The 21,311-nt window shown below is 45.6% G+C and overlaps 1 protein-coding gene across 4 annotated transcripts in view; it reads right to left on the reverse strand.

Moving 5' to 3' along the window:
* Nucleotides 1–2,027: 2,027 nt before the first annotated feature.
* Nucleotides 2,028–21,311, reverse strand: part of plxnb2a.1 (plexin b2a, tandem duplicate 1) — a 108,633-nt gene continuing 89,349 nt past the window's right edge. For all 4 annotated transcript variants that reach the window (XM_046379568.1, XM_046379567.1, XM_046379565.1 and 1 more), the window contains 28 exons: nucleotides 21,203–21,298; nucleotides 19,752–19,839; nucleotides 19,453–19,616; nucleotides 18,165–18,313; nucleotides 17,737–17,875; nucleotides 14,371–14,507; nucleotides 14,106–14,288; nucleotides 13,849–13,960; nucleotides 12,831–13,040; nucleotides 12,662–12,745; nucleotides 12,396–12,491; nucleotides 11,956–12,092; nucleotides 11,740–11,840; nucleotides 10,693–10,922; nucleotides 9,875–10,056; nucleotides 9,655–9,721; nucleotides 8,619–8,765; nucleotides 8,392–8,469; nucleotides 7,986–8,064; nucleotides 7,530–7,630; nucleotides 6,939–7,020; nucleotides 6,710–6,861; nucleotides 6,266–6,426; nucleotides 4,977–5,124; nucleotides 4,385–4,449; nucleotides 4,163–4,238; nucleotides 3,758–3,832; nucleotides 2,028–3,603 (listed from right to left, as the gene is read on the reverse strand). In XM_046379568.1, the coding sequence (XP_046235524.1) occupies nucleotides 3,499–3,603; nucleotides 3,758–3,832; nucleotides 4,163–4,238; nucleotides 4,385–4,449; nucleotides 4,977–5,124; nucleotides 6,266–6,426; nucleotides 6,710–6,861; nucleotides 6,939–7,020; nucleotides 7,530–7,630; nucleotides 7,986–8,064; nucleotides 8,392–8,469; nucleotides 8,619–8,765; nucleotides 9,655–9,721; nucleotides 9,875–10,056; nucleotides 10,693–10,922; nucleotides 11,740–11,840; nucleotides 11,956–12,092; nucleotides 12,396–12,491; nucleotides 12,662–12,745; nucleotides 12,831–13,040; nucleotides 13,849–13,960; nucleotides 14,106–14,288; nucleotides 14,371–14,507; nucleotides 17,737–17,875; nucleotides 18,165–18,313; nucleotides 19,453–19,616; nucleotides 19,752–19,839; nucleotides 21,203–21,298 (3,444 nt within the window). In that variant the 3' untranslated portion in view covers nucleotides 2,028–3,498. The remainder of the gene's footprint in view (nucleotides 3,604–3,757; nucleotides 3,833–4,162; nucleotides 4,239–4,384; nucleotides 4,450–4,976; nucleotides 5,125–6,265; nucleotides 6,427–6,709; nucleotides 6,862–6,938; nucleotides 7,021–7,529; nucleotides 7,631–7,985; nucleotides 8,065–8,391; nucleotides 8,470–8,618; nucleotides 8,766–9,654; nucleotides 9,722–9,874; nucleotides 10,057–10,692; nucleotides 10,923–11,739; nucleotides 11,841–11,955; nucleotides 12,093–12,395; nucleotides 12,492–12,661; nucleotides 12,746–12,830; nucleotides 13,041–13,848; nucleotides 13,961–14,105; nucleotides 14,289–14,370; nucleotides 14,508–17,736; nucleotides 17,876–18,164; nucleotides 18,314–19,452; nucleotides 19,617–19,751; nucleotides 19,840–21,202; nucleotides 21,299–21,311) is intronic.

Raw genomic sequence — 21,311 nt, forward strand, 5'->3', positions numbered from 1 at the left:
CCTGTTAGTATAACAGATTGTCTGCACTTTATCTCAGTTAGCCATGTTTTGTTTTAATATATGTGCCTGACACTGAAGTGAAACTTGCTGAAGGGTTTCTGACAACATGAATCCTGTGGTTTTGGATTTTCAAAAACTGTCAGACTGAACAGGTTGATATCATCGATGGTGTGACGCTCTAAATGTTGTTTTTGTTTCAAAAATCATTTGACAGTACCAACTTTGCCCTCTAACATACTTCATATCATATCATCTTCTGTTTTCCATTGTGATCTTCCAGTGAAGATGAGCCTTTCTTAGTCCTCGCACTTTAAGAACCACAAACATGCAGTAAACCTCCCGTTAACATGTATGTGCCGCTAGTTTTTACTTCCAAATGTACTTTCACTTCAACTCTTTAAGGCACTCGTTGGTGGCAAAAAGAAGGCAGAAAGAAGCTAGTGTGGGCAGAGGAACAGAGAGAGCTTTAAGTTATAAGAAAATCAGATATGTCACATTTTACAATTAATACACTAGATGTGGAGTGGGTAAAGATTGAGCTCTAAGGCAACAAAATGCTAAACAGTATTTCTGGAAAGAATCTGAACATCAAAAGCGAATGTTCACTTTGAAAAGCTGGTGAAATTTTGCAAAAAATCTCCTGATAAACAACCTCCAAATAAGTTTCACATTTTGACAGTTTCTTATGAAAGTACCACCAATAATATTTCTTCATTCATTAAACATACAACTCAAAAGATGTCCAATTGTTGGAACTTCTACACATGACAGTTTCTTGAAGTTATTTGGCACCAAAGTGGCTTTCAAAAACAAATTTCTGACAGAGAAATGCCCACAAAAAAGTGAGAAGTTAGAAGGAGCAGTAAAAAAAGCTAAGATGAATTTATTTCAGTCTTTGTATCTGGAGGTCATCTGGTGCCAAATTCTACTGAGAACCTTGCAGTGTGTCCATCCACAGTTTAAGGAGTACAAAGAAACAGCAAGGCCTGGAGGTCGTATTGCTTCAGAATTTAAAGATGCAGCTTGCAAGACTTGACACCTCAGAGGAATCAATAAATCCAACTTCACAGAAAAAAACAAAACAAAAACCCACAACAAAAAAACAAAGAAGTCCTTCTGTTCCAGAAGACGAGGGGTTCATCATCCAGCTTACAAACTGCATATTTAATCTTTGATATCAACCTAAGCACGACAAAAAGCACGTCGTCAGGGCTCAGAAGGCAAACAATAGTGGAGATAAATGATGACTCTATGGTGATGAAGATTAATATGTGGCACAGGAGAAGACAGATGAGTTCATTTACACTTCAGGTACTAACGGCACTTAAACCCAACAACTGTTCAATATCTTCTAACGTAGTCCACAAGTCACTCATTTACAGAGCGTCTGCTGATATGAATTACAAAATGTTTCATGTATTGAATTTCTTTAATTAACAGCTGACATAAAAATATTTTCCCTGCCTTTGTTTTATGGAGTTTTTAAAATTTCCTCTTGAAGTATCGACTCTTTGTAAGTTTTCAGGAGACATTAATGACACTGATGCAGTTTAAGAAAATGAAGGCATTTTTCCACTGGGTTTTTACACATTTGAACGAGCAATGTTTCTATATGAGGAAGGAAAAAAAGCCAATGGCACATGAACGTATATAATTCACGTGAAAATATAAATTTCATACTTGGAAACCTTCAGAGTTATGTGGGAAAAAAGCCAATTGCATGTGTGTATGCAAATGTCCAATGCACATGACATTATTTTATTTTTACATCTCAAACTTTTAGTTCAAATGTGACACTTTCTTAAGGGTAGAAACAAATCTAAATGATTAAAGATATCCAGACTGTCTCTCGAATGAATGTACCTCTGCTACTTTCTTCTCCTGGGATGGCGAAGCAATGACCCGTCGTACTCTGCCCCCGACTGGTTAGTACCGATACTTACTGCATTAATGTGGTGAGCTGTGTCTCTGAGAACACTGCAAATGGACGAACTGGGCTTAACAAGAACTGAACTGAATACATTTTATCACTTTACCACCTTAAATTCTGATTTATTCCAAGCCTTTTTGAAGGATATCCGGTCTTCAGAAGACACTTAAGTCATTTCCTCATTTGTCAGAAGTTAAACAGAAACAGAAAAAAATGGAACTTTAGATATGGAGGATTGTAAAAGAGCTTCAATTAGATTATGACAAAAAAAATCGCACTTAAAAATGAAAGCGTTTGGCTGATTAGATCAGGCAGTCATGATTTTTTTCACAGAACGTAAAAACAAGCTGGTCCTCAGCAACAGAGCGGTGATGATAACTACTGAACAAACACACACACACACACACACACACACAAACTCATACACAGGATATGACATGATGGACCAACCTGATTAACACTTCACAAAAGATAAAAACTAAGTGGTGCTGTATCAGTCCATTAAAAAGGTAAATGTCACGTTGTATATGGAAATGCAAAGCCTCTGCTTAAAGCCTGCACAAAAAGAACAATAATAATAAACAAATAAACAGAGTGAAATGACTCAGCACTGAGTCACCAGCACAGAATCATCGATATAGAAACACACACTGCAGCTAACCGCATATGAAAAACAGCTTTTGGCCATGATACAAGAAAAGTCTGCGCTGCGCTCTGATTTTTGGACTCAACTCATCGTACCCTGAATTCACTCTCCTCCTCCTCCAAGACCCTTGATTGGCCAGTGGTGTGTACCGTAGTGGGTTTTCATTGGTTGATTATTTTAATTTGAGCTTGCTTCAAGGTCAAAGCATTTTCACGCCTATGGGATGGAAATTGTTCTCTGTTGCTGATACGAGATCAGTTTTGCTGGCTAACATTTAGCATGGAGACAGAAAACCGACCTCAGATCAGGAAATCGAGACAAATTAACCTTACATCCACAGTTCATAGACTCAATACGATAAGGAAAAAGTGGTCATAAAGTGTCCTGGAGCAGCCGTACTTCCAACCCAAACTCCAAGTAGTAAAAAGAAAATATTTGGTCATGTCTCAATACCCCTGTAATATTCTTCAATTATCCAAAAATCTTAACTTTCATTCTTGTGTGGCACTTTCTTGTTCAGTCCTTACATGGTAAAATTAAACTTTGTGGTTTAGATAATTCAAACACAGACAGAGCCAGGTCTCCCCAGCTACCATTAAAAAAATAACAGAGCTCCCATCTGCAGTCTTATCATGGTGGCCATTTTGCATACCTCCTTGGTATTTGTTTTTGGAATGCCAAATGGCATCATTTGTTCAAAACCTCCATTCCTCGCCCCTCTGGGAGTCCCTTAACTCCTCCCCAGTCCTCATGCGGTCAACAGCTTCCTGCGGCTCCACTAGCCCCTCCCACTTCAGTCCCAACACGATCAAACATTCGCTAGAGTCCGTGAGCTCATCCCCCTTCGAGTTCTTAAATAGAAAACAAGATCCTGTGTTTTAGTAGCCGTTAGCTCCTCCGGACCCCTCCGTGAGGTCAGAGGTCAAAGGTCAGTGACCTTGTTCTCCAGGGCGGCGGCGATCTGTTGGAGGCGGAGCGTGAGCTGTTTATTCTGGGCTGCTGGGTCCTCGTCCAGCGACTGGATGATCTGGAGAAGACAATATAAAATACTGTATGGGGGGCAGCGTATCACCAAAGTTTACCGTAGTCCTATGTGGCCGCAGCCACAGCTACGTGGATTCCTCACCACAAACAGAAGCACAGATCACAGAAACATTTTGAAAGTGGAAGACATTTCTCACCACATCGTAGTACTTGCTGGCGTACTGGTACAGCTGATGTAAGGCCACCTGGGTGTTCAGCTTGTCTGTGTGTTGCTACAAAGTGGAAAGAAAGGTCACATTTTAAAGCGGTTCAATCCACTGAGGTACGCATCAGTGATGTTGCTGTTCAAATGTCAGAATTTACACAAATGGTTGTTATATTTATTGTAGAAAAAAGCTCCAAGAACCCCCACAAACTTCACGTTTATGTTCATCAGGCAGCTGAAAAAGGAGGATTCAAGTCTTTACTGGCTGTGCTGCGATTGTTATTACTGGAAACCTAAAGTCTCCACTCAAAAGTGCATTTATTCACACAGCAACCGACAAACATTAAAGTAATTTCATTATTTAAAATACAGACACACACACAGAGGTGGTTCATACCCTGGACACCTCAGCAAGGTGTGTATTCATGTCCTGGTCACTGACTGGAACCATCTGTCTGATGCCCTTGTAGTAACTAAAGGGACACACACATACACACATTTTGGATGAACTGATCCTTTAAAAAAGGTTTCATTCAGTTTGACTCTCTTTGAAAGTACATATTAAGAATATCCTGACATATCTGTTCATTTTTCTGTACAGTTTGTGCTACAAACTCACTCGTCCACCATCTTCTTGTAGGTGGAAATCTCTTTTGCATAGAGCAGCTTGTTGCTTGGAGACTCCTGCAGTCAGAGAGAAAAAAATAAAAAAGATAGCATCAATTTTCAATTTCCAAAACTTTGCTCTCTGTGAGATGTTTCACAGAGACGACGCTCTGCTGGATGCTCCTGCACTGTTAATTATCATCCGTCTGTGATGCTCAAACAATCCGGGGTTCATTTTGTGATTAAGTGTTGTAATTAACTCTTCTGCCGCAGCCATTTTCCATCAGCCTGCCTTCGTCTGCTGCGCTGACTTCCTGTCTTTGCCACAAACACAACAGCCACTAAACGACTGAAGTGCGCAAGTCTTTTAATGAAGCCAATTATCCAAAATGGCTCAAAACAGAACACGAGTTCCTCCTGCTAGCTGACTTTAATCTATTGGATACGTTGTTAAAAGGTCTTGGACTCCTGATGGTTTTAATTTTTTTACGAGTAGGTCTCCACCTCATACTCTAATCACATGGAGAAAACCCTGCAAAGACGAGGAGCAGCGGACGGGATGAACGTGACGTCTCGCGACTCGTGAACCGTCTGTGTGAACTGACTCTGCTCAGTTTGTGCTCCGTCTTGGTGCAGGCGTCCATGAAGGTCTGAGAGATGACGTGCAGCGACGCGTCCACCACCTCGGTCACGTGGACGTCGAACATGAAGTGCGGGTTCCTCAGGATGTTCACCCAAAAGCGCAGAGGCAAGCTGAGGAGACAGAAGGACTCAGGTCAGCGTCAGGACGTCTGCCGCCAGCATCAAAAGCACCTTCAGCAGAAGCTGGTATCATCAAATAAATAAAGTGTGCTGTGAGGAAATAGAAACTTTAAACTTTTGTTGCTAAAAAAACTGCAGTATTTCCCTCTGAGGTGAGCGTACGTACCTCAGCTGTGTACTTGAGTGAGTGTTCTGTCAGTGAGGCTTTTCCATAATTTTTAGGAACCTGCTGACATCGTTTCCCCTCCCTCCTCCCTCCATCCTTTCATCTCTCCCTGCCGTCTCCACCTCCGCAGACCATAACCCTCGTCAATAATTCACTTCAACTGATGAATATTTCATTGTCCAACGTGTGTGTGTGTGTGTGTGTGTCATCCTGATGATTGACAGGCGGAGCTCAAGGCCAGTTTAAAAGCTGAGAATTGAAGGGAAGAAATCGTTCCCACTCTCCATCTGTCTCCGTCTCCGTCGTCATTTATCCGTCCTGATAACAAACTGACGATCTGATCGGGCTTTCATGTGGTCGGCTGCCAGTTCGGCAGTGACGGGGACATAATTATACCGCGGCTCAGCTGATGAGGTACAACACGCACACAGCTTGAGAAGCAGTGTAATTATTCCTCTTAGCAGGTCGTTTTCTGGGAGGAGAGCTGCATGCCGATCACACGTTTCACTCACTCACAGACGCTTTCTTGTTGTTTATCTTCTCGTTTTCTCGCACTAAATGATATCGTTAAGGCCCCACGGCTCAACAACCCGCATCACGATTTGTCAGTTAATCCTTCTGACCAAAACAAACAGAATCATTTTGATCATTTGGTCACCTTGACAGTAATTTCTCAAGCAAAAACGTTGGAAGCAAATCTTTCGTCTGACGTCTCCGACGAGGGATTTGCTGCTTTATCTTTGGTTTATAATAACTGAAAGTGATTATCTTTGGGTTTTGAGTTATAAGACATTAACATAATTTTCAGTATTTTCTGATGAAGGAGAAAATAATCTGTCATATAACTTGGATTTGCTTGTCCTTCACGTCTTCTGGCTGCATGTCTCTTAGGGAACAGCTTTCCCACGTGATGGGAAAACGGAAAATGAAACTTCAGCTGTCAGCGTTTTATGTTTACAAAAGCACCTGTTGGTCTTCCAGATGTGCAGCGTCTCCTCGTCCACGTTGTCGTGTCTCTGCGCCTGTTCGTCCAAGAAGTCAAAGAAGTATTTGACAGCCGGAGGGACGACGGAGCTCGAGCACAACACACTGCGGAAGAAGTCGTCCACAAACTGCTGCAAAGTGCCCTGTAACACACACACACACACACACACACACACACACACACACACAACCCGTCGTGTTTAAAGCACAGAGACACACTGTAAGACTTGTAGATCAGATCCTCTCTTCTCTCATGACGATTTTAGAGAGGACATCTAACTGTCTGTCCATCTGTCCTGCACAGGTCTTTATGTCTGATCTACTTCACACAGCTCAGTACAGCAGAACTTGTGTGAGTGTATTTTAACCTGCTGAAACTCTCTCTCTCTCTCTCTCTCACACACACACACACACACAGGTCGGCACCTTGACAGACAGCAGTCTGGTCAGGTAGATCTCCGTGATGGCTTTGGTCATCGCCTTGTCCTTCATGCTGCCTCTCTTTGACTTCCCTTCATCGAGATCGTCGGCCGGCCTCACCAGGTGGAAGGTGTTGTCGTCCTCCAGCAGCGAGTTTTCTGTCAGCACACAACATCTCGTCAGCTGGTCACTGATACTGTTATCAGACAGAGTGTGTGTGTGTGTGTGTACATACTCTCTTCATAGCTGTCTTGGTGCTGGTGGAAGGACTGTGTGTGTAAAACTTTGGACAGGACCAGCGTGGCGTTATCCCGAACCTGAAGGACAGGAAGTCAGAGACTGAACGCAGACATCAAGCAGTTTTCTCAGCAAACTCTTTCCTTTAAATGCCAGAGGGGAGGACTGGAGGAGAGTTTTATTTCCTGTTGGTGTTTGTGGGGCACGAGGGCGAGCCTGATGTGACATTTCTCTCATTTCTCTGCACTTTGGTTTTTGCTTGTTTTAGCTCAGGAGAAAAAGTCTGGACTCAACACACACAGAAGCAAAGATGATTAAAAACAGTCCCCGGTTCCCCTCAGTCAGACTCACACCTGAGCCGATCATGGACAGGGTGCATATAAACCCTCGTCAACATATTTCCTGTGACACTTTGACATTTTGAGGTGTGGGTGACAAACCACCAACTCGCTCTGGACAGTGTGGACGTCAGACAGTTTGGAGGCTTTTCAGACACAAAACATTCGTGCAGCACTTTGGATTTTTGTACACGATCAGAGTAAATACTGATAAGACGATGACACGATGATAAACTGCAGTGTGGACTCACGTTGTAATGAGCCAGTGTGTTGAGTCTCTTCCAGCGTCCTTCCTTCTGGGAGGTCAAGTCGAGGTCGGACAGGATCTGACCCGTGGATCCAGGACGCCACTCTGTGGACGGACGGGAGAACCAAATTCAATGTGTAAGTTTCACAACAGAAAACAACAAAAGCAAACCGCAATAAAGATGATATTAACAGAATTTCACAACCAATTCAAGAGACTAAACGGCTTAAATCTCTTAAAGCTGTAATTATTGTCTGAGTCAGCCGCTGCGTCTGTCAACAGTCAGCTAATTCATGTCAGAGATGAGCTTTGGACGTGGGTGGGAAATAATGACAAGGTTCTGTTATTGTTCTCCTCTGATCCTTGTGCTAAGAACCTGATGCTCTCCAAATTAAAGTGACAGTGAAATCACTTGATAAACATTAACACAGTAAGGATGCTAATGATGTTTCTGTCTCACCCAGGGCGACGCTCTCCACGCTCGGCCTCTGCGAGTACGGCAGGTTCCTGTAGACCTGATCGATGATCTTTTCTTTCACCTGGAGAGCACAGCATCGAGATGAGCGGAATGTGTGCCGACACAAAATCTAAAGTCATCTCTCATTCACACGCATCAGCACTGAACTATCGCAGAACATGGAGTCCTTGCAACTTCCTGTCTGATCAAGCACCTGAGCAGAAGTTTGTTGAATCACCTTCAAGGTAAAAAAGGGCGAATAAATACACTAAAGAAGCATTTTTTAAAATGGAGTTCAGGGGCTTCTCTTCACATGCTGCAGTCCAAAATGAGAAACTTCACGTGCAGATTGTAAAACATTTAACTCCTGACGCAGGCAGCGGTGAAGACGCCCTGAAAACAAACTCACCTGGGAGATGGTGTCGCAGTTCAGCACCTTCACCGGAGTCACATCGGGTCCCTCCCCGTGCACCAACACCTGCAGAGTCTGACATCACAAACACACCAACGCTAACGCCCACAGTCTTCACCTCCACCAGCAAAATAAAAGCAGTTGCCGAATTTTACCTCCATTAAACCAATGAGATTCACACTTCATCACAGGCAGCGTTTTCAAGACACACTGTGTGTACTAACCAGTACAGAGTACTCGACGTCGTCCCCCAGCAGTCCCGTGTCGTTCAGTGTGTATTTGGCCTTCTTCATCTTGGCGTCCACCGGGCCCTTCTCGATCTGGTGCTTCAGGGCCTTGAACAGTTTGTATAAAGGCTCTCCTGCCGTGTCCTGAAACAAGGACGCAGATTGAGTTGGACGCGAACTGGCGGACACCTGCTGACTCCTTTCTCCTCCTGCAGCTCTTCAAACCTGATCGTGCATTGACAGAACTCTGCTGCAGCAAATCGATCGGCTGCTGAGCTTCGCCCTCAAACACATTCACAGCTTCGGTTTCATACGCAGCAGTGAAGCCTGACTGCAGCAGCAGCGTGTGTCCTGTGGCTGCTGTGCTGATCTGCTCTCTTCAGGCGATTGTGACTCGCCTGCGTCTAAAAAAGGCTCTTAAACAACTTTTAGAATGTTTAAAAACTTTGATCATGAAGTTTTTAAATTGATTATCATGATTATAGAACTTTTACAAACCAAACAATCAGATGATTGATGGAGAAAATAATCATCAGATGAATCCAGACTGAAATTAGTTGTACACAAAGCAGTTCGAAATGAGCTCCACCAGTAAAATCCTGTTTTTACGTGACAGCACCAGACTGTTTGAGGGATTAAATTCAATCCAGACTGAACTGCTGATTCTAATCACAACATATAAAATGTCTACGGCGAGAGAAGTTGTTCCGCAGCTGAAGCAGAAACGCAAAGTTTGGTCGTACAAGAACATTAAATTATCAAAACCCTGAACATCAGCAGAGCAGATCAGCTGCTGCTGTCGCATCAGCACAGACAGAGCTGGAAACACAGGTACACCAAACAGGCTTCGGCATCACAGACCGAGACACGGGAAAGTTTCTTAGAGTCAATTATAAGTGAAGGAGCAGGAGAAGAAAGAGACGAGGAAGAAGAAAGGCGTGGAAGACAAACAGATCGAAGAGAAAAAGGAGCTAAAAACAAACCGAAGGAAAGTAAGAAAACAACACAGGATAAGTGAGAGAAACCGTGTTACCCTGAGGAACTGATAGAGACAGATGGACATCCAATTACAAAGCATCCTCTCCACCACCGTCTCTGACCTACAAACACACACACAAAGGACAACAGATTAGGACTGCGCAGACATTTTTCATCACTTTAAACATTTGACATGAAGAGCATCAATTTTCTGGACCACTTCTTCGCTATCATTAGCGTTCACAGACTTGTGGTGCATCCTGTCCCCTCCTCACCTCCTGAGCATCAGTTTGGGGTTTTTGTTCTGCACGTGTTCGTCCATCAGCTCCAGCAGCAGCGTCCTCATGATGTCTGTATAATACTCCAGCTTGCCGTGCAGCGCCACCGTCAGCAGTGAAGCGAAATACCCGCGAGCCCGGGCGTTGAAGTCCGGGCGGCTCTCCAGAGTGTGGATGAACTGAAGGCAGAGAAGATGGCAGAAAACCGTGACTGAGCAACAAAGTTCATGCAGGACCTCAGAAAGAATCTTTAAACTCAAGGTCCAATTTCAAGCTTTCCCTACAGATTTCAGGCGCACCTCACACTCTGATCTATTATTTTTTCACTGATTTTATCTTCTCAAATTTTACTTAAACAGTATGTTGTTGGAAACAAGGGCACACCGACGCGACTTTTTGGTGACCTCTGGGATGTCAGTGGGAGCTACGGTGGTGCATGAAGTCCAAATTAAACGAGTTCATCCTCTGAGGAGAACAAACAAGTCTTGTTTGTGTCTGTGTCTAACACTCAAGTGAAGTTACATTTGATGGCCCCCCTCGACTCCTCTGAGCCCCAGCTGCAGGACTCTGACTCAGGAAGGCTGTTCAGCTCCGAGCAGATCTGGACTCTGCATGCCTTTAAATTGCCCCCCTGGGGACAAAGTGTTTTTGAATTGAATTGAAGTGAACCGAGGTGGATCTGATCGCACTCAGTATCAGGCGGGAGAAATTGAGAAAAGCCTTGAATGAGAGACAAAACAAGCAGCTGGAGAAAGAAAGACGCGAGAGGAAGTCAAGGAGGAACAGGAAACTTCAACCACAAGCTTCAGACTCACGTTGATGAGGAAGGTTTTACTGTTCAGCAGGTTGGAGAACTGGTTCAGCGCCTGAGCCACGATGGCCCTGCGGGCTTCTGGGATTTTTAGTTTTCTGGTGATCATGGCGTCGTTGGCGCCATCCTTGGAGGGCAGGAAAAAGTTTCGGTCAGTGTAGGTTTTGTAGTCCAGGAAGGGGATCCGGGCCTCGCTCAGGTCGCTGGTGTGGTCCTCCATTTCAATCATCAGATCTGCCAAAATATGCAGTGGTTTATATTTATTAATCATCTATAAAACAGGTGTTGTTGTACACTTTCTAACATGCTGAAGAGCTGTTCACAGGGCTGAAACAACAGCAACACTTTGTGTGCCAGGCATACAAATAGTCAGTTAGTCTACTGAAAACATGTGACACTGATGTCACTGATGTGTTTGGAAATTGAAACGCTTTACAGGCACAGGAATAGTAACTAAGGGCTCAGGATTTGGCGAATATTCAGTTTCAAACGTCTCACGAAGCTGCATGACTTTCATGAGCCTGCGCGTCTTTGATTGGATGCACCAGTTTGACTGAATATTCCTGCACTTAGACTCTCTTTGGAAGCGTCTGACCGTGTGAACCCCCACCCAACCCAAAGCCCAGTAACAGAGCTGTCAGATTCAACTTAAAACGGTCCACCGAGCTCGCCAAGAGGACCTGAAGGGAAGTTTCTGATGTCTGAGTCAAAGCCTGTTGTGCTGAATCGTGTTGGCAGGACTTCACATCGTGGAGATAAACTGCCAGAGAGGCGACATCCTCTAATCTGCAGACGCAACGTGAGACAAGATGCTGACAAAAACTCGGCCCTGTGGAGCGCAGTTTGTGCTGCGTTTGTTGGGAACCTCCACGCGGGTCTCGGCGAGACTGCTGAACGATCGTGTTGTTGACACCGACGCAGACGTCGACGTGATAAATACCTGCGGCGATGTGGGGCCCAATCAGCTGCCTGTTTGCTGTCAGTCGCTTGAAAATTTCACAAAACAAAATGAAGGGAAGTCAAAACGCCTGGCTGTCAGGTGAGGGCGTACCTGTGAACTCTTTCTTGCAGCGATCTCGGACACTTTCCTCCAGATTCTCCAGCTGGTGTTTCACCTTCTCGTACTCCCGTTCTGCCTGCTGACTCTTCCTCCTGTCAGCACACACACACACACACACACACACAAACCAATCATCAGGACGGGGCTGAAAGACAAACGGGTCCGCGAGCGCCCGTCTTTCTTCGAGAACTTGACGGCTGGTCGAACCTGTAGCAGTAGACGGAGACGGCGATGAAGAGCAGCATCGGTACGATAACTGCAGGGATGATGATGGCCAGAGGAATGTCGTCTTTCCTGGCGTAGTACACTGAACCCACCAGCCACTCGCCGTGACCGAACTTCACCTGGAGACAGATTTCAGCGTGTGATCAGGCAGGCTGAGTTAGCTGTTAGCAGCTCCTGTGTGCAGTGAATCCATGGATGGATTCTCTGACAGTAAAGAAAACTAAAAAAAGGTGATGATTCTCAGATTCGAGCGGTTTCATGTGACAACCATTTTCTTTGTACCGAACTTCACCCACGAGTAGATACACGTGTCAAACACCAAACAAATGATCCAACACGTTGACAAGCATGAAGGTACGTTTTCATGTGAGCCGCTGAAAGTTCAGTCAAAGAACAACAAGATGATTTGTTTGTGTGTTTACCACGAGCTCCAGCAAGTCTTTGGTCGTGTCTCTGCGCTGGCGTTTGGACCTCGATTTGGGCTGTGATGACGGGGCCTCCAGGATTAACTTATCATCCTGTGCAGAGACAAATGAAAGAGGAGAAGAAAAGAACATGAACTAAAGAGGCCGCTCAGCGATCCAAAACATCCACAGGACGTTACAGCTAAACCAGCCTCCCTTCGGCTTTAGCCGTAAACGTCTGCCATCATACATCCACTGAAATGCCCTGCTCAGTTGGTGTTTACCTGCAGTATGTTAACGTGACAGGTAGCGTCTCCGACAAACGCCTGGGCCTCTTTGGCCGTCATCGCCTTGGAGAACCCTCGGCCCTGACCAAAGTTAGAAAAGAGAGTGAACTCGACAGACGAAGAGACTGAAGAGCGATGAGAGTGTGAACTCAGCGTCTGTCCTCACAGTCACGATGATGATGCTGGTCTCCGTGATGACGTTCTTGGCGAGCTGGTTGAAGGTGGGGTCGGGGTGGTAGTCGAAGCTCTTCAGCTCCTCCATCACGTTGTCCAGCTGGACGACCGTCCTGAGAGACTGGCTGTCGAGGCAGCAGTTCACCGGCGGGGAGTGAAACTGGAGGACCGTGTCGTTCTTACTCAGGGCCTTCTGGACAAACTGACAGAGACGGGAAACAGTGAAGAAGAAGTCGATGCAGCTGTCCAGCGTCACCGAGCTCACACGATAGTTCACGCAGGCTAACATAGCATGTTTTGTCTCTACATGTGGGAAAGGAACTCATTATGTACAGCAGTAACTGAGTTGCCTCCAAGGCTGAGGAGCCTTTGAAAGCAAACAATATTGATGATTTTCTCTGCGGCTTAAAGGAAAAGCAGCAGTTTGTTTGAAGCGGATCACTCAAACAGATCCCAGATTTTCAGTGCAGGTCTAACTTTTGCTTCAGGTTTCCTCCTCCCTCCGTCTCTCCGCCTCCCCACTGTGTCTCCCCCGGTTCAGACGGCAGCGTTTGATGAAGCGACAACAAAAAAAATGGCTTCACCTCCTCCCCCCTGCAGTGAATCTTTCCTAAGAGACTCTGTCACTCAAACTTATTCAGCAGTGAAATAGAAGCGTCGTCCTTTTCTCTGTCGCAGCTGCCGACTGATATTCATCCAGCCGAGACTGTGCTGTCATTAAAAGATCTCATTTGGTCCCGTTAGAGTCGCCCACCTCTCACATCATGCAGTTTGACGGATTACACATTTGCTGTAGAATTGATCAGAGCGACTCCTGTAGCCTGCAGGAAACTTTAAGCCCGAACGGATTCTGATCAGACCCCAAACAACAAGGAACAAGAGGAAAACTCTGAATATCTGATGCACAGAACAGCTCATTTTTTAATGAATTTCCCTCCACGTTGTTTGTTGTTGTTGTTGTTGTATGCACACACACACACATGAACACACACACACTCTCTCTCTCCTACCTCTTCAGTCGTGGTGTTCTGTGAAAACTCATCAGTGGAGTGCAGGACTTTCATGGAGGCTCTCTGGATCAGGTCGAAACCGCTTCCCACCACCACAATCCTTCGACCACCACTGCGCACACACATGCACATACACACACACAGAGGTGAAAATCACAATACAAATAATTATGATTATCTTATTTGATTGTATACTACAATACAGTCCCTCTACAGAGTGGAATAAATCTCAAACGAATGTTTACGGTCACACTCACCACATGAAGCTGGCCTTGGGGTTATAATCTGTGATCTTGGGGTTTTCAGAGTACTGGTATGCAGCTGGGACGTCTTTGGTGGTGTTTTTACCGTATCTCACGGTCACCGTTAACAGATCAGAGGGCACCTTCTGCCCCCGATACTTCCCGGTCTTACAGGTGATCTGTTTGCCGAACGACAGGCTGAAGAGGAGAGAGGAAGAGCGTGAACACAGGCTGCAAAACACACATAAAACCCGTCACGCTGCAGAGAGCTGTCGCTTACACTTCACAGGGAACTGTGCCCACAGCCACGGCGATGTCCTCTTTAGTCCCAGTGTCCAGGTCGTCTCCCTCGATGGTGATCACGGTTCCCCCGGCTGCCGGACCCTTCGCCGGGTGGACGTCGACCGGTTTGGGATCCTGGACAGAGAAGATGAGAAGTGAGCTGCTTGGCGAGGAGGGCACAGCACATTTACAGCTCTTCAAACCTTCAAACAGGAGGAAGAAGTGGAGAAATCAGAGCATGAACAAGTGCTGTGTTTGTGATTTTCTTTCCGTATTTGCTCTCTCTCTACTTTAATTTTATTCTGTTTCATTCAAGCCATGTGTTCACTTGTTATGATTCACTTTTCTGTGGCAGAAAAAGCAGGAAAATCCTCTTTAAATCCTGCTGCACATTCGAGGTAACTTATTAAAAGTTCACACATTGACTGAATGGGATGTTGAACGCTCAGAGGCAAGTTTGACTCGTCGTGTCTCTGCTTTTATGAGGCTTATTATTTGAGTTCTTCATGGCAACACCTGAAGGCACCACCATGCTGATTTACACCAACAGCTCCACCTCGTTTTACAATTCACGCACGAGGCCGTCGGTCTGATTTATGGCCCTGCCACACGCAGAAACGCCCGAATGGGGCTGGCTGGGCAGTGAACGCAGGATCAAAACGTTAGTTCATCTTTTCACACGAGCGTTGTTCTGCTCATTACGGCTCAAGAGGTCGGCTGGCCGGCTGGGAGAACTCGTCCTACTCCAGATGGCCGTTTACACGCCTGCGAGGATCACAGACATGTGGTTTACCAACCTGCTGCTCTGTAACGCAGCAGGTCAGTCAGGTTCAGTTTGGCGGCAGCCGTGAGGTTTGTTCACACGTCATATCATCACCACAACAATGAACAAAATGGCAGATTTCATGCCAAAAGCGAGCCGGAGCAGCGAATGGAGGACCGAGGTGGGAAAACTTCGGCCTCTGACCACCGGGAGGGCGGCAGCTTTCTGGACCAGCTGTAGAGGTCTGGATCCAGCGTAGCCTCTTCTTCATGCTGTACTGGAGGAAGCTCATCATCCAGGGTGACACTCAGGTCCGTAAGACGCTCCTCCACCTCCTCCTCCTCCAGTGTCGGATGGATGCTTGTTTGTGACTCATTTCAACTTCAGTCACTGCCCAGAATCTTTAATTTACCTGATCATGACTTGTGGTCAGGTTATATGGCATCCATTACCGTGTGTGACTTTGTGAAGGAGTTGACATTAAACCAATCACATATCAAGAACAAAATAAAAAGCTCAGATCTGTCAAATGAAAAGGCAGAGACAGAAAGAGAAAAATCACATGAAGAACATTAAACTTTAATTCAGCAGAGCTCCTGATGTTCCCACTGCTGTCCTGCAGGTACGAAGGCTTTGATCACATCAAAACCAAAGCACATTTTAAAGCTCAGTAATTCAGTCCCCCCCAAAAAATAATCAGTGTCAGAACTTCTCCATGGGAAGGTTTTTATCAACTTGTGTGCTTGAGGAATACTGATAAAGTCAGCAGAGGAGGCTGCTGAACTGAAAGTACCACAGTGTTTTCTGAGTGTGTGGCGTGCAGCCGCTGAGATACGCCAAAGCGTTTGGCCTGTCGGCGTTTCAGATTTGTCCTCGCTGTTCTGGAGAGCTGCAAACGCAGGAACAAATGTCCCCAAAGAAACACAAACTCATAACAACTCTGCCCGGCTGGAAGCTCCTCGCAAACAAAACAGCGGCACAGGAGGCAGCAGCGACTGAAATATATTTGGTCTGCGAGATGAAGAAAACACAAGCATGGTTCCACACTTTGGCTCTGCCATAAAGGAGACAAGAAATTCAAACCGAGAGATTCACGAGCAGACTGACAACGAATGGAAACGGGGACAAACCGTCATCAGCTGCACTAATCAACTTTTACATCAACAAGCCATACAAATACAAAGCGAAAGGAGCTGCTCGTAGCACTGAAAGCTCCCCACATTTCACATTTTAGCGTCTTTCAGCTCATCGTTTTGGTTTTGCGGTTCAAACCTTTACTGTTTAGCTCTCATCAGTCTCAATTCAGGTTGAATATTTCAGTTCTCACAGTAAGACAAAGAAATCAAAAGTCGCTGAGGGATGTTTGCAGCGTTTACAGAGACCTGCTGCTGATGAAGAAAATTAAGTCATTTTGGTCTCAGCAGTTTGCTTTAATTAGCTTTGCGTCGGCTCAGTAGAGGAAAAACTAAGAAATATGAAAGAGAAGAACAACATTTAAATTAAACTATCGAGCCTGGGATGGAGAAACAAAACAGAGCAGCAGGTGAAACCTACTCATTTTGATCACACTTGTTTGCCTGCTTGTTGGAAGAAACCGCTCGAAGCCGAATGCAGTTTTGTGCGGTGGTGGATTTGTATGCGAGATACGTTCCACACACCGCTGCCTCTTCAGGGAGCACATTTCCCTGCATCACACAGGAGGAGGAAGGCCGGGTGTGCTTTACTTTTGTTAGAAACCTTTTAATGTTTCTGGGATTTGATCTGCAGGGTCTGAAGTACTTGTGTCATGCAACGCTCTGTATTGCCTCAGAAGCTTTGATGAGGTGTGTACACAGTGACTGCAGGTTTCACGATGCCAGATTTAACTCATTTTAAAAGCTTCCTGCAGCTGAACCAACATGCTTTAAGCAACAAAAACAAGAGACACAGTGACTGTGTTTTTAATGGAAGACAGGGTGTGAATGGTTTCAGACTAACAGAGCAGGACCTGGATGCAGACCTCCACAGGACGGCTGACTACTGAATAAAAACACAATTTCATAACTTTATTCACTGATTTTGGTGGAATTGGATCAGATTTTATGGAGAAAAGAAGACAACTAACTAATGGCAGCTACACTTAGCAGCAGTTAGCAGCAAGAATCAGGAAACATTCACCAAAATCAGTGAATAAATGTGTGTTACAGAGTGGAGCATCTCCCCTCACAAAGGATCTTTGGTTGAATACAGAAAGACGACAATCGGACATTTTTGCACACAGCTGCTCGTTGCCATTAAGAAACAGAGAGACAAAACTGATCCAAGGCCCTGATACCTCAGAACCGCCACTGGATTCAGTCCACTTTCATCTGTACCTCCGCTGGCCTGCTAATCAACAAATGATTGCTTATTGCGTTTGAAACTACTCCTGTAAAGACCAACAGGTGTTTGAACCATCTCTCTCGGGCGACTACAACGTTCAAACCTCCACAAAGTCACACATCTCTGTCTGAAAACAGATCTCAGAGACCTCAGAGTGAAGGAGACTCCATGAGCTTCAACAGCAAGTAGACACAGTTTTTAATAACACGTGAGATCAAATAAAACTCGGCTCAGACTTACCCGATACGTGAAAATGACCTGAGATGTACCTCGCCTCCCTCCCTCCACTTCCACCTCCACGGCTCCACTGTGGGTGGGCTCAAACGGGATGTCATGGTGATAGGGAGCTCGTTTCGCTGGGCCGATCTCACACACCACACTGTGGACGAAGAGAGGGACAGAAGGGTTCAGCAGTGGGACTGAAGCGGACTTACGTCGCACATTAATAACACTCTGGGTACATTATAAAGATCAACAGCAGCAGCACTGATGCTTCACTTGCAGTGAAAATGAGCTTCTGTTCAGCCAAAGAGGACGAGCTGAGCCTCATTAGTCTGCAGTAATTAATTAATGGCAGTCGGCCGTCAAAGGTTCACGTACAGAGCTTCACCTCAACATGTAAGAGACAACATGAAGGGCTCCTGTGTGCACACTAACAGTCAGGTTACCTGGTGGACACGGAGTATCTGTCCTCCTGGTGAACACAGTCCACTCCGGCCACCGTGATCTTCTTGATGTCCTCCTTCTTGATTCCCATGTTGGAGCCTCTGATGGTCACCGAGATCCGACCGTTAAGAGGGCCGAAGCGAGGGATGATCTGGAGGAGGAGCAGAGGGTTTGACACAGCAGATTAGAGAGAACAGGGGAGGAGGGGCCAACCCAATCCTCCTCAGTCCATGACAGTCAAAAACAATTCAGCACAGATTCGTGTAGACTCTTCAGGTAAAATCTGCAACCATCTGGTGAGTTTTAACTCCCACGTCTCTCCTGACTGTGACAGATTGAGCCATATGACTCCAACATTCAGTTTTCCCCAACTTTTCTCCCCAGAACTCAGCTTTTATTTATGTCCTGACGCTGTGGCATTTTGCTTTAATGAATTAATAACCACAAAGTAACCGTGGGACGTCCTGGATGAATCACCGTCTCTCCAGATCTGAGAGGGATTCATTTCTCTTCTGATCGTTTTAGTTACCAGAGGACTAAATGATGTCACTCAGTTTCAGTTATTAAATATGTGGACTCTGCAGCAAGGTGTGTTTGTTTCAGGTGAGCTGCTGCAGTATTCATTAAGGCATTCACTCAAACAGGCTGCTGAGACGTACGAGCTGCACGCTGCTGACCATCCAGAAGGAAGAAGGAGGGAAACATCTGCCACAGACTGGCCCACTGAAGCTTCTCATGACGAGTGACTTCAGCTGTTCTGTCTGTTCGATGCTTCTCGTCTCCGCAGCAGTTAAAAGCTCACACACTGAAGATTAAATAACGACAACAACTCTTGGGCGAATCGGCTGCCGTCCAGAGGAAATCGAGGTTCCCGAGAAAATAGGAAACAAATTGAAGCTGTGCAGCGAAAGAAGACACAGGAGTCCTGACACCCCGAAGAGGAGTCTGATTGGCTGGTTTGTGAAAGGATGCACGAATTCTGAAGAAGATGACGAGTTTTTGAAACGAATGTGGAAAGTTAGAAATGACCTGAACCGTGAGAGAGAAGTGACACACAACACGCACCATAATCAGTACATCACATTACATTCAGCACACTGACGGCATGTGCTGACTCGTCAAACGGTCGGCGGAGATAAACTGGTTGTAACCCAAAACATCCTTCTGTTGTCATCTGAAACCTGCCAGATAAACCAGACGCAACACGGAGAACATCAAGAGAAGAAGCTCCTCCCCCGTTTGACTGTGATGTGAACGAGGTCGCGGCCCGGCGTGTGTGTTCTGACTCACGTCGGTGATTTCCGGGTTGGGGCACTGCTGCGGCTGCGGCGACGGGCACAGCTCACGGTACACACAGGTGCGTCTGGCCGCGCACCAAACACACTCATAGGTGGCGTCGGCGTGTCTGCACAGACTGCAGTCTTCTCTTCCCACTGAGCAGTTGTACAGCACGACTGTCGGAGAGGCAGAGGAAGAAGAAGAAGAAGAAGAAGAAGAAGAAGAAGAAGAAGAAGAGGAGGAGTTTAGGGCTAATTAGAATACTTCAGGTAGAACTGAACTGGAAATGAGAAGGTATCAGACACACTCACCTGTCAGCGTGCTGTCAATCTTTCTGTCTGTGTCTTTTTCTTTGATATGGAAGGAAACGTTCACCTGCTGCTGCTTGTCATAGGCAAACTGTAAACACACACACACACACACACACACACACACACACACACACACCTGCCATCAGGTATCAGGTATGCATTAACATACAGTAACAAAACATTCCTCACTATTTGGAGCTCAACACTAAATTACTTTCCATCTTTCTAACTGTGAAGGTCAGTACACACACACACACACACACAAACACAAACACACAATCCCATAGCCATAAATCAAGGGAGGTTTTTCTTCAGGATGTGTGTGAGCGTCTGTGTGTGTGTGTGTGCGTGGGGGGGGGGGTGGGTTGAGCAAAAAAAGAAAGAGAGAAGAAGAAGAAAAACATAATGTAGAGACAAATACAAGATAACGAGAGGAGCCTCAGCAGTGACACACACACACATGCACACACACACTTAAAATGCATATTGGCAGTCTTAGACTCAGCGTGAGGTGAGGATCAATGGAGGCAGAAAAGTGGAAAAGCTGAGGGGTGTGTGAAAAAGAGGAAAGTTAAAAGTCACTCACACACACACACACACACACACACACACACACACTCACTTTAAGCTACCTGCAGCTCAGTGACTCAGTGAAAATCATTATGCTGCTTTGTAACCCATTAGGGGGCGCCATAAGACACACGCGGACTGTGAAGGAGCAGCGTGAGCTCCAGTTAGCACAAACACATCGAGAACCTGAACGTACATACATAACGAACATTAACGCAACACGCCAAAGTCAAGCGCACGCCATGACACACAACACACAGAGCTGAGCTGGAAACCTTTTGTGACGCACGATCACTTTCATTTACCCACAAATTAAGCTCTAATGATGCACTAATTGTCCAATTATCACTGATGACACACTCGCTGGTTTTGTTGTAAGGCCTGGTGGCTTCACAGCATCAACAGAAAGCTGGGAGGAAATGGAAGCATTTTGTGCTAATGGACACAAAGAAAGAGTCAGAGAGTGTGTCTTCATGGCTTTAATTTATGGACACTGGTGCAGAAGGACAACTAATGTGTCACTGATGACTTCCTGTTCTTATCTGCGCATTTTATTATTTCACTGCCTTCCTGCTCAGCACTTTGCTGGTTCTGATTTTAGATTACAGTTATTTATATCCCACTAAATAACATCCACGTGTTCTCTTCTTCTCCTCTTCTTTTGCTGTCTTTCTGTTGTATGTGTTGAATTAAAAACAGAAAGACGTTGACGGATGTTTCACAGAGAAGTGAGGACATGGACGCAGTCGGCTGGCAGCCTTCGTGTCACGTTTTGGCATTGGAATGGTGAGATTTATTCACACTGTAATGAGGCTTGTAGAAGAAACGTGGACGTCACGTTTCCATCTCGCTCCACATATCAAAGTGCCGTTAACACTGACCTCATAACCCGTGAATGTGAACTTTGACCCCTGCTCCTGTGCGACCTCCTTATCAGTGTGCTTCATCAGCTCCGTCCCGATGGTGAACCTCCGGCCCTGCAGACAAGAC

Source organism: Scatophagus argus, chromosome 22, assembly GCF_020382885.2.
Source record: "Scatophagus argus isolate fScaArg1 chromosome 22, fScaArg1.pri, whole genome shotgun sequence".
Lineage (NCBI taxonomy): Eukaryota > Metazoa > Chordata > Actinopteri > Scatophagidae > Scatophagus > Scatophagus argus.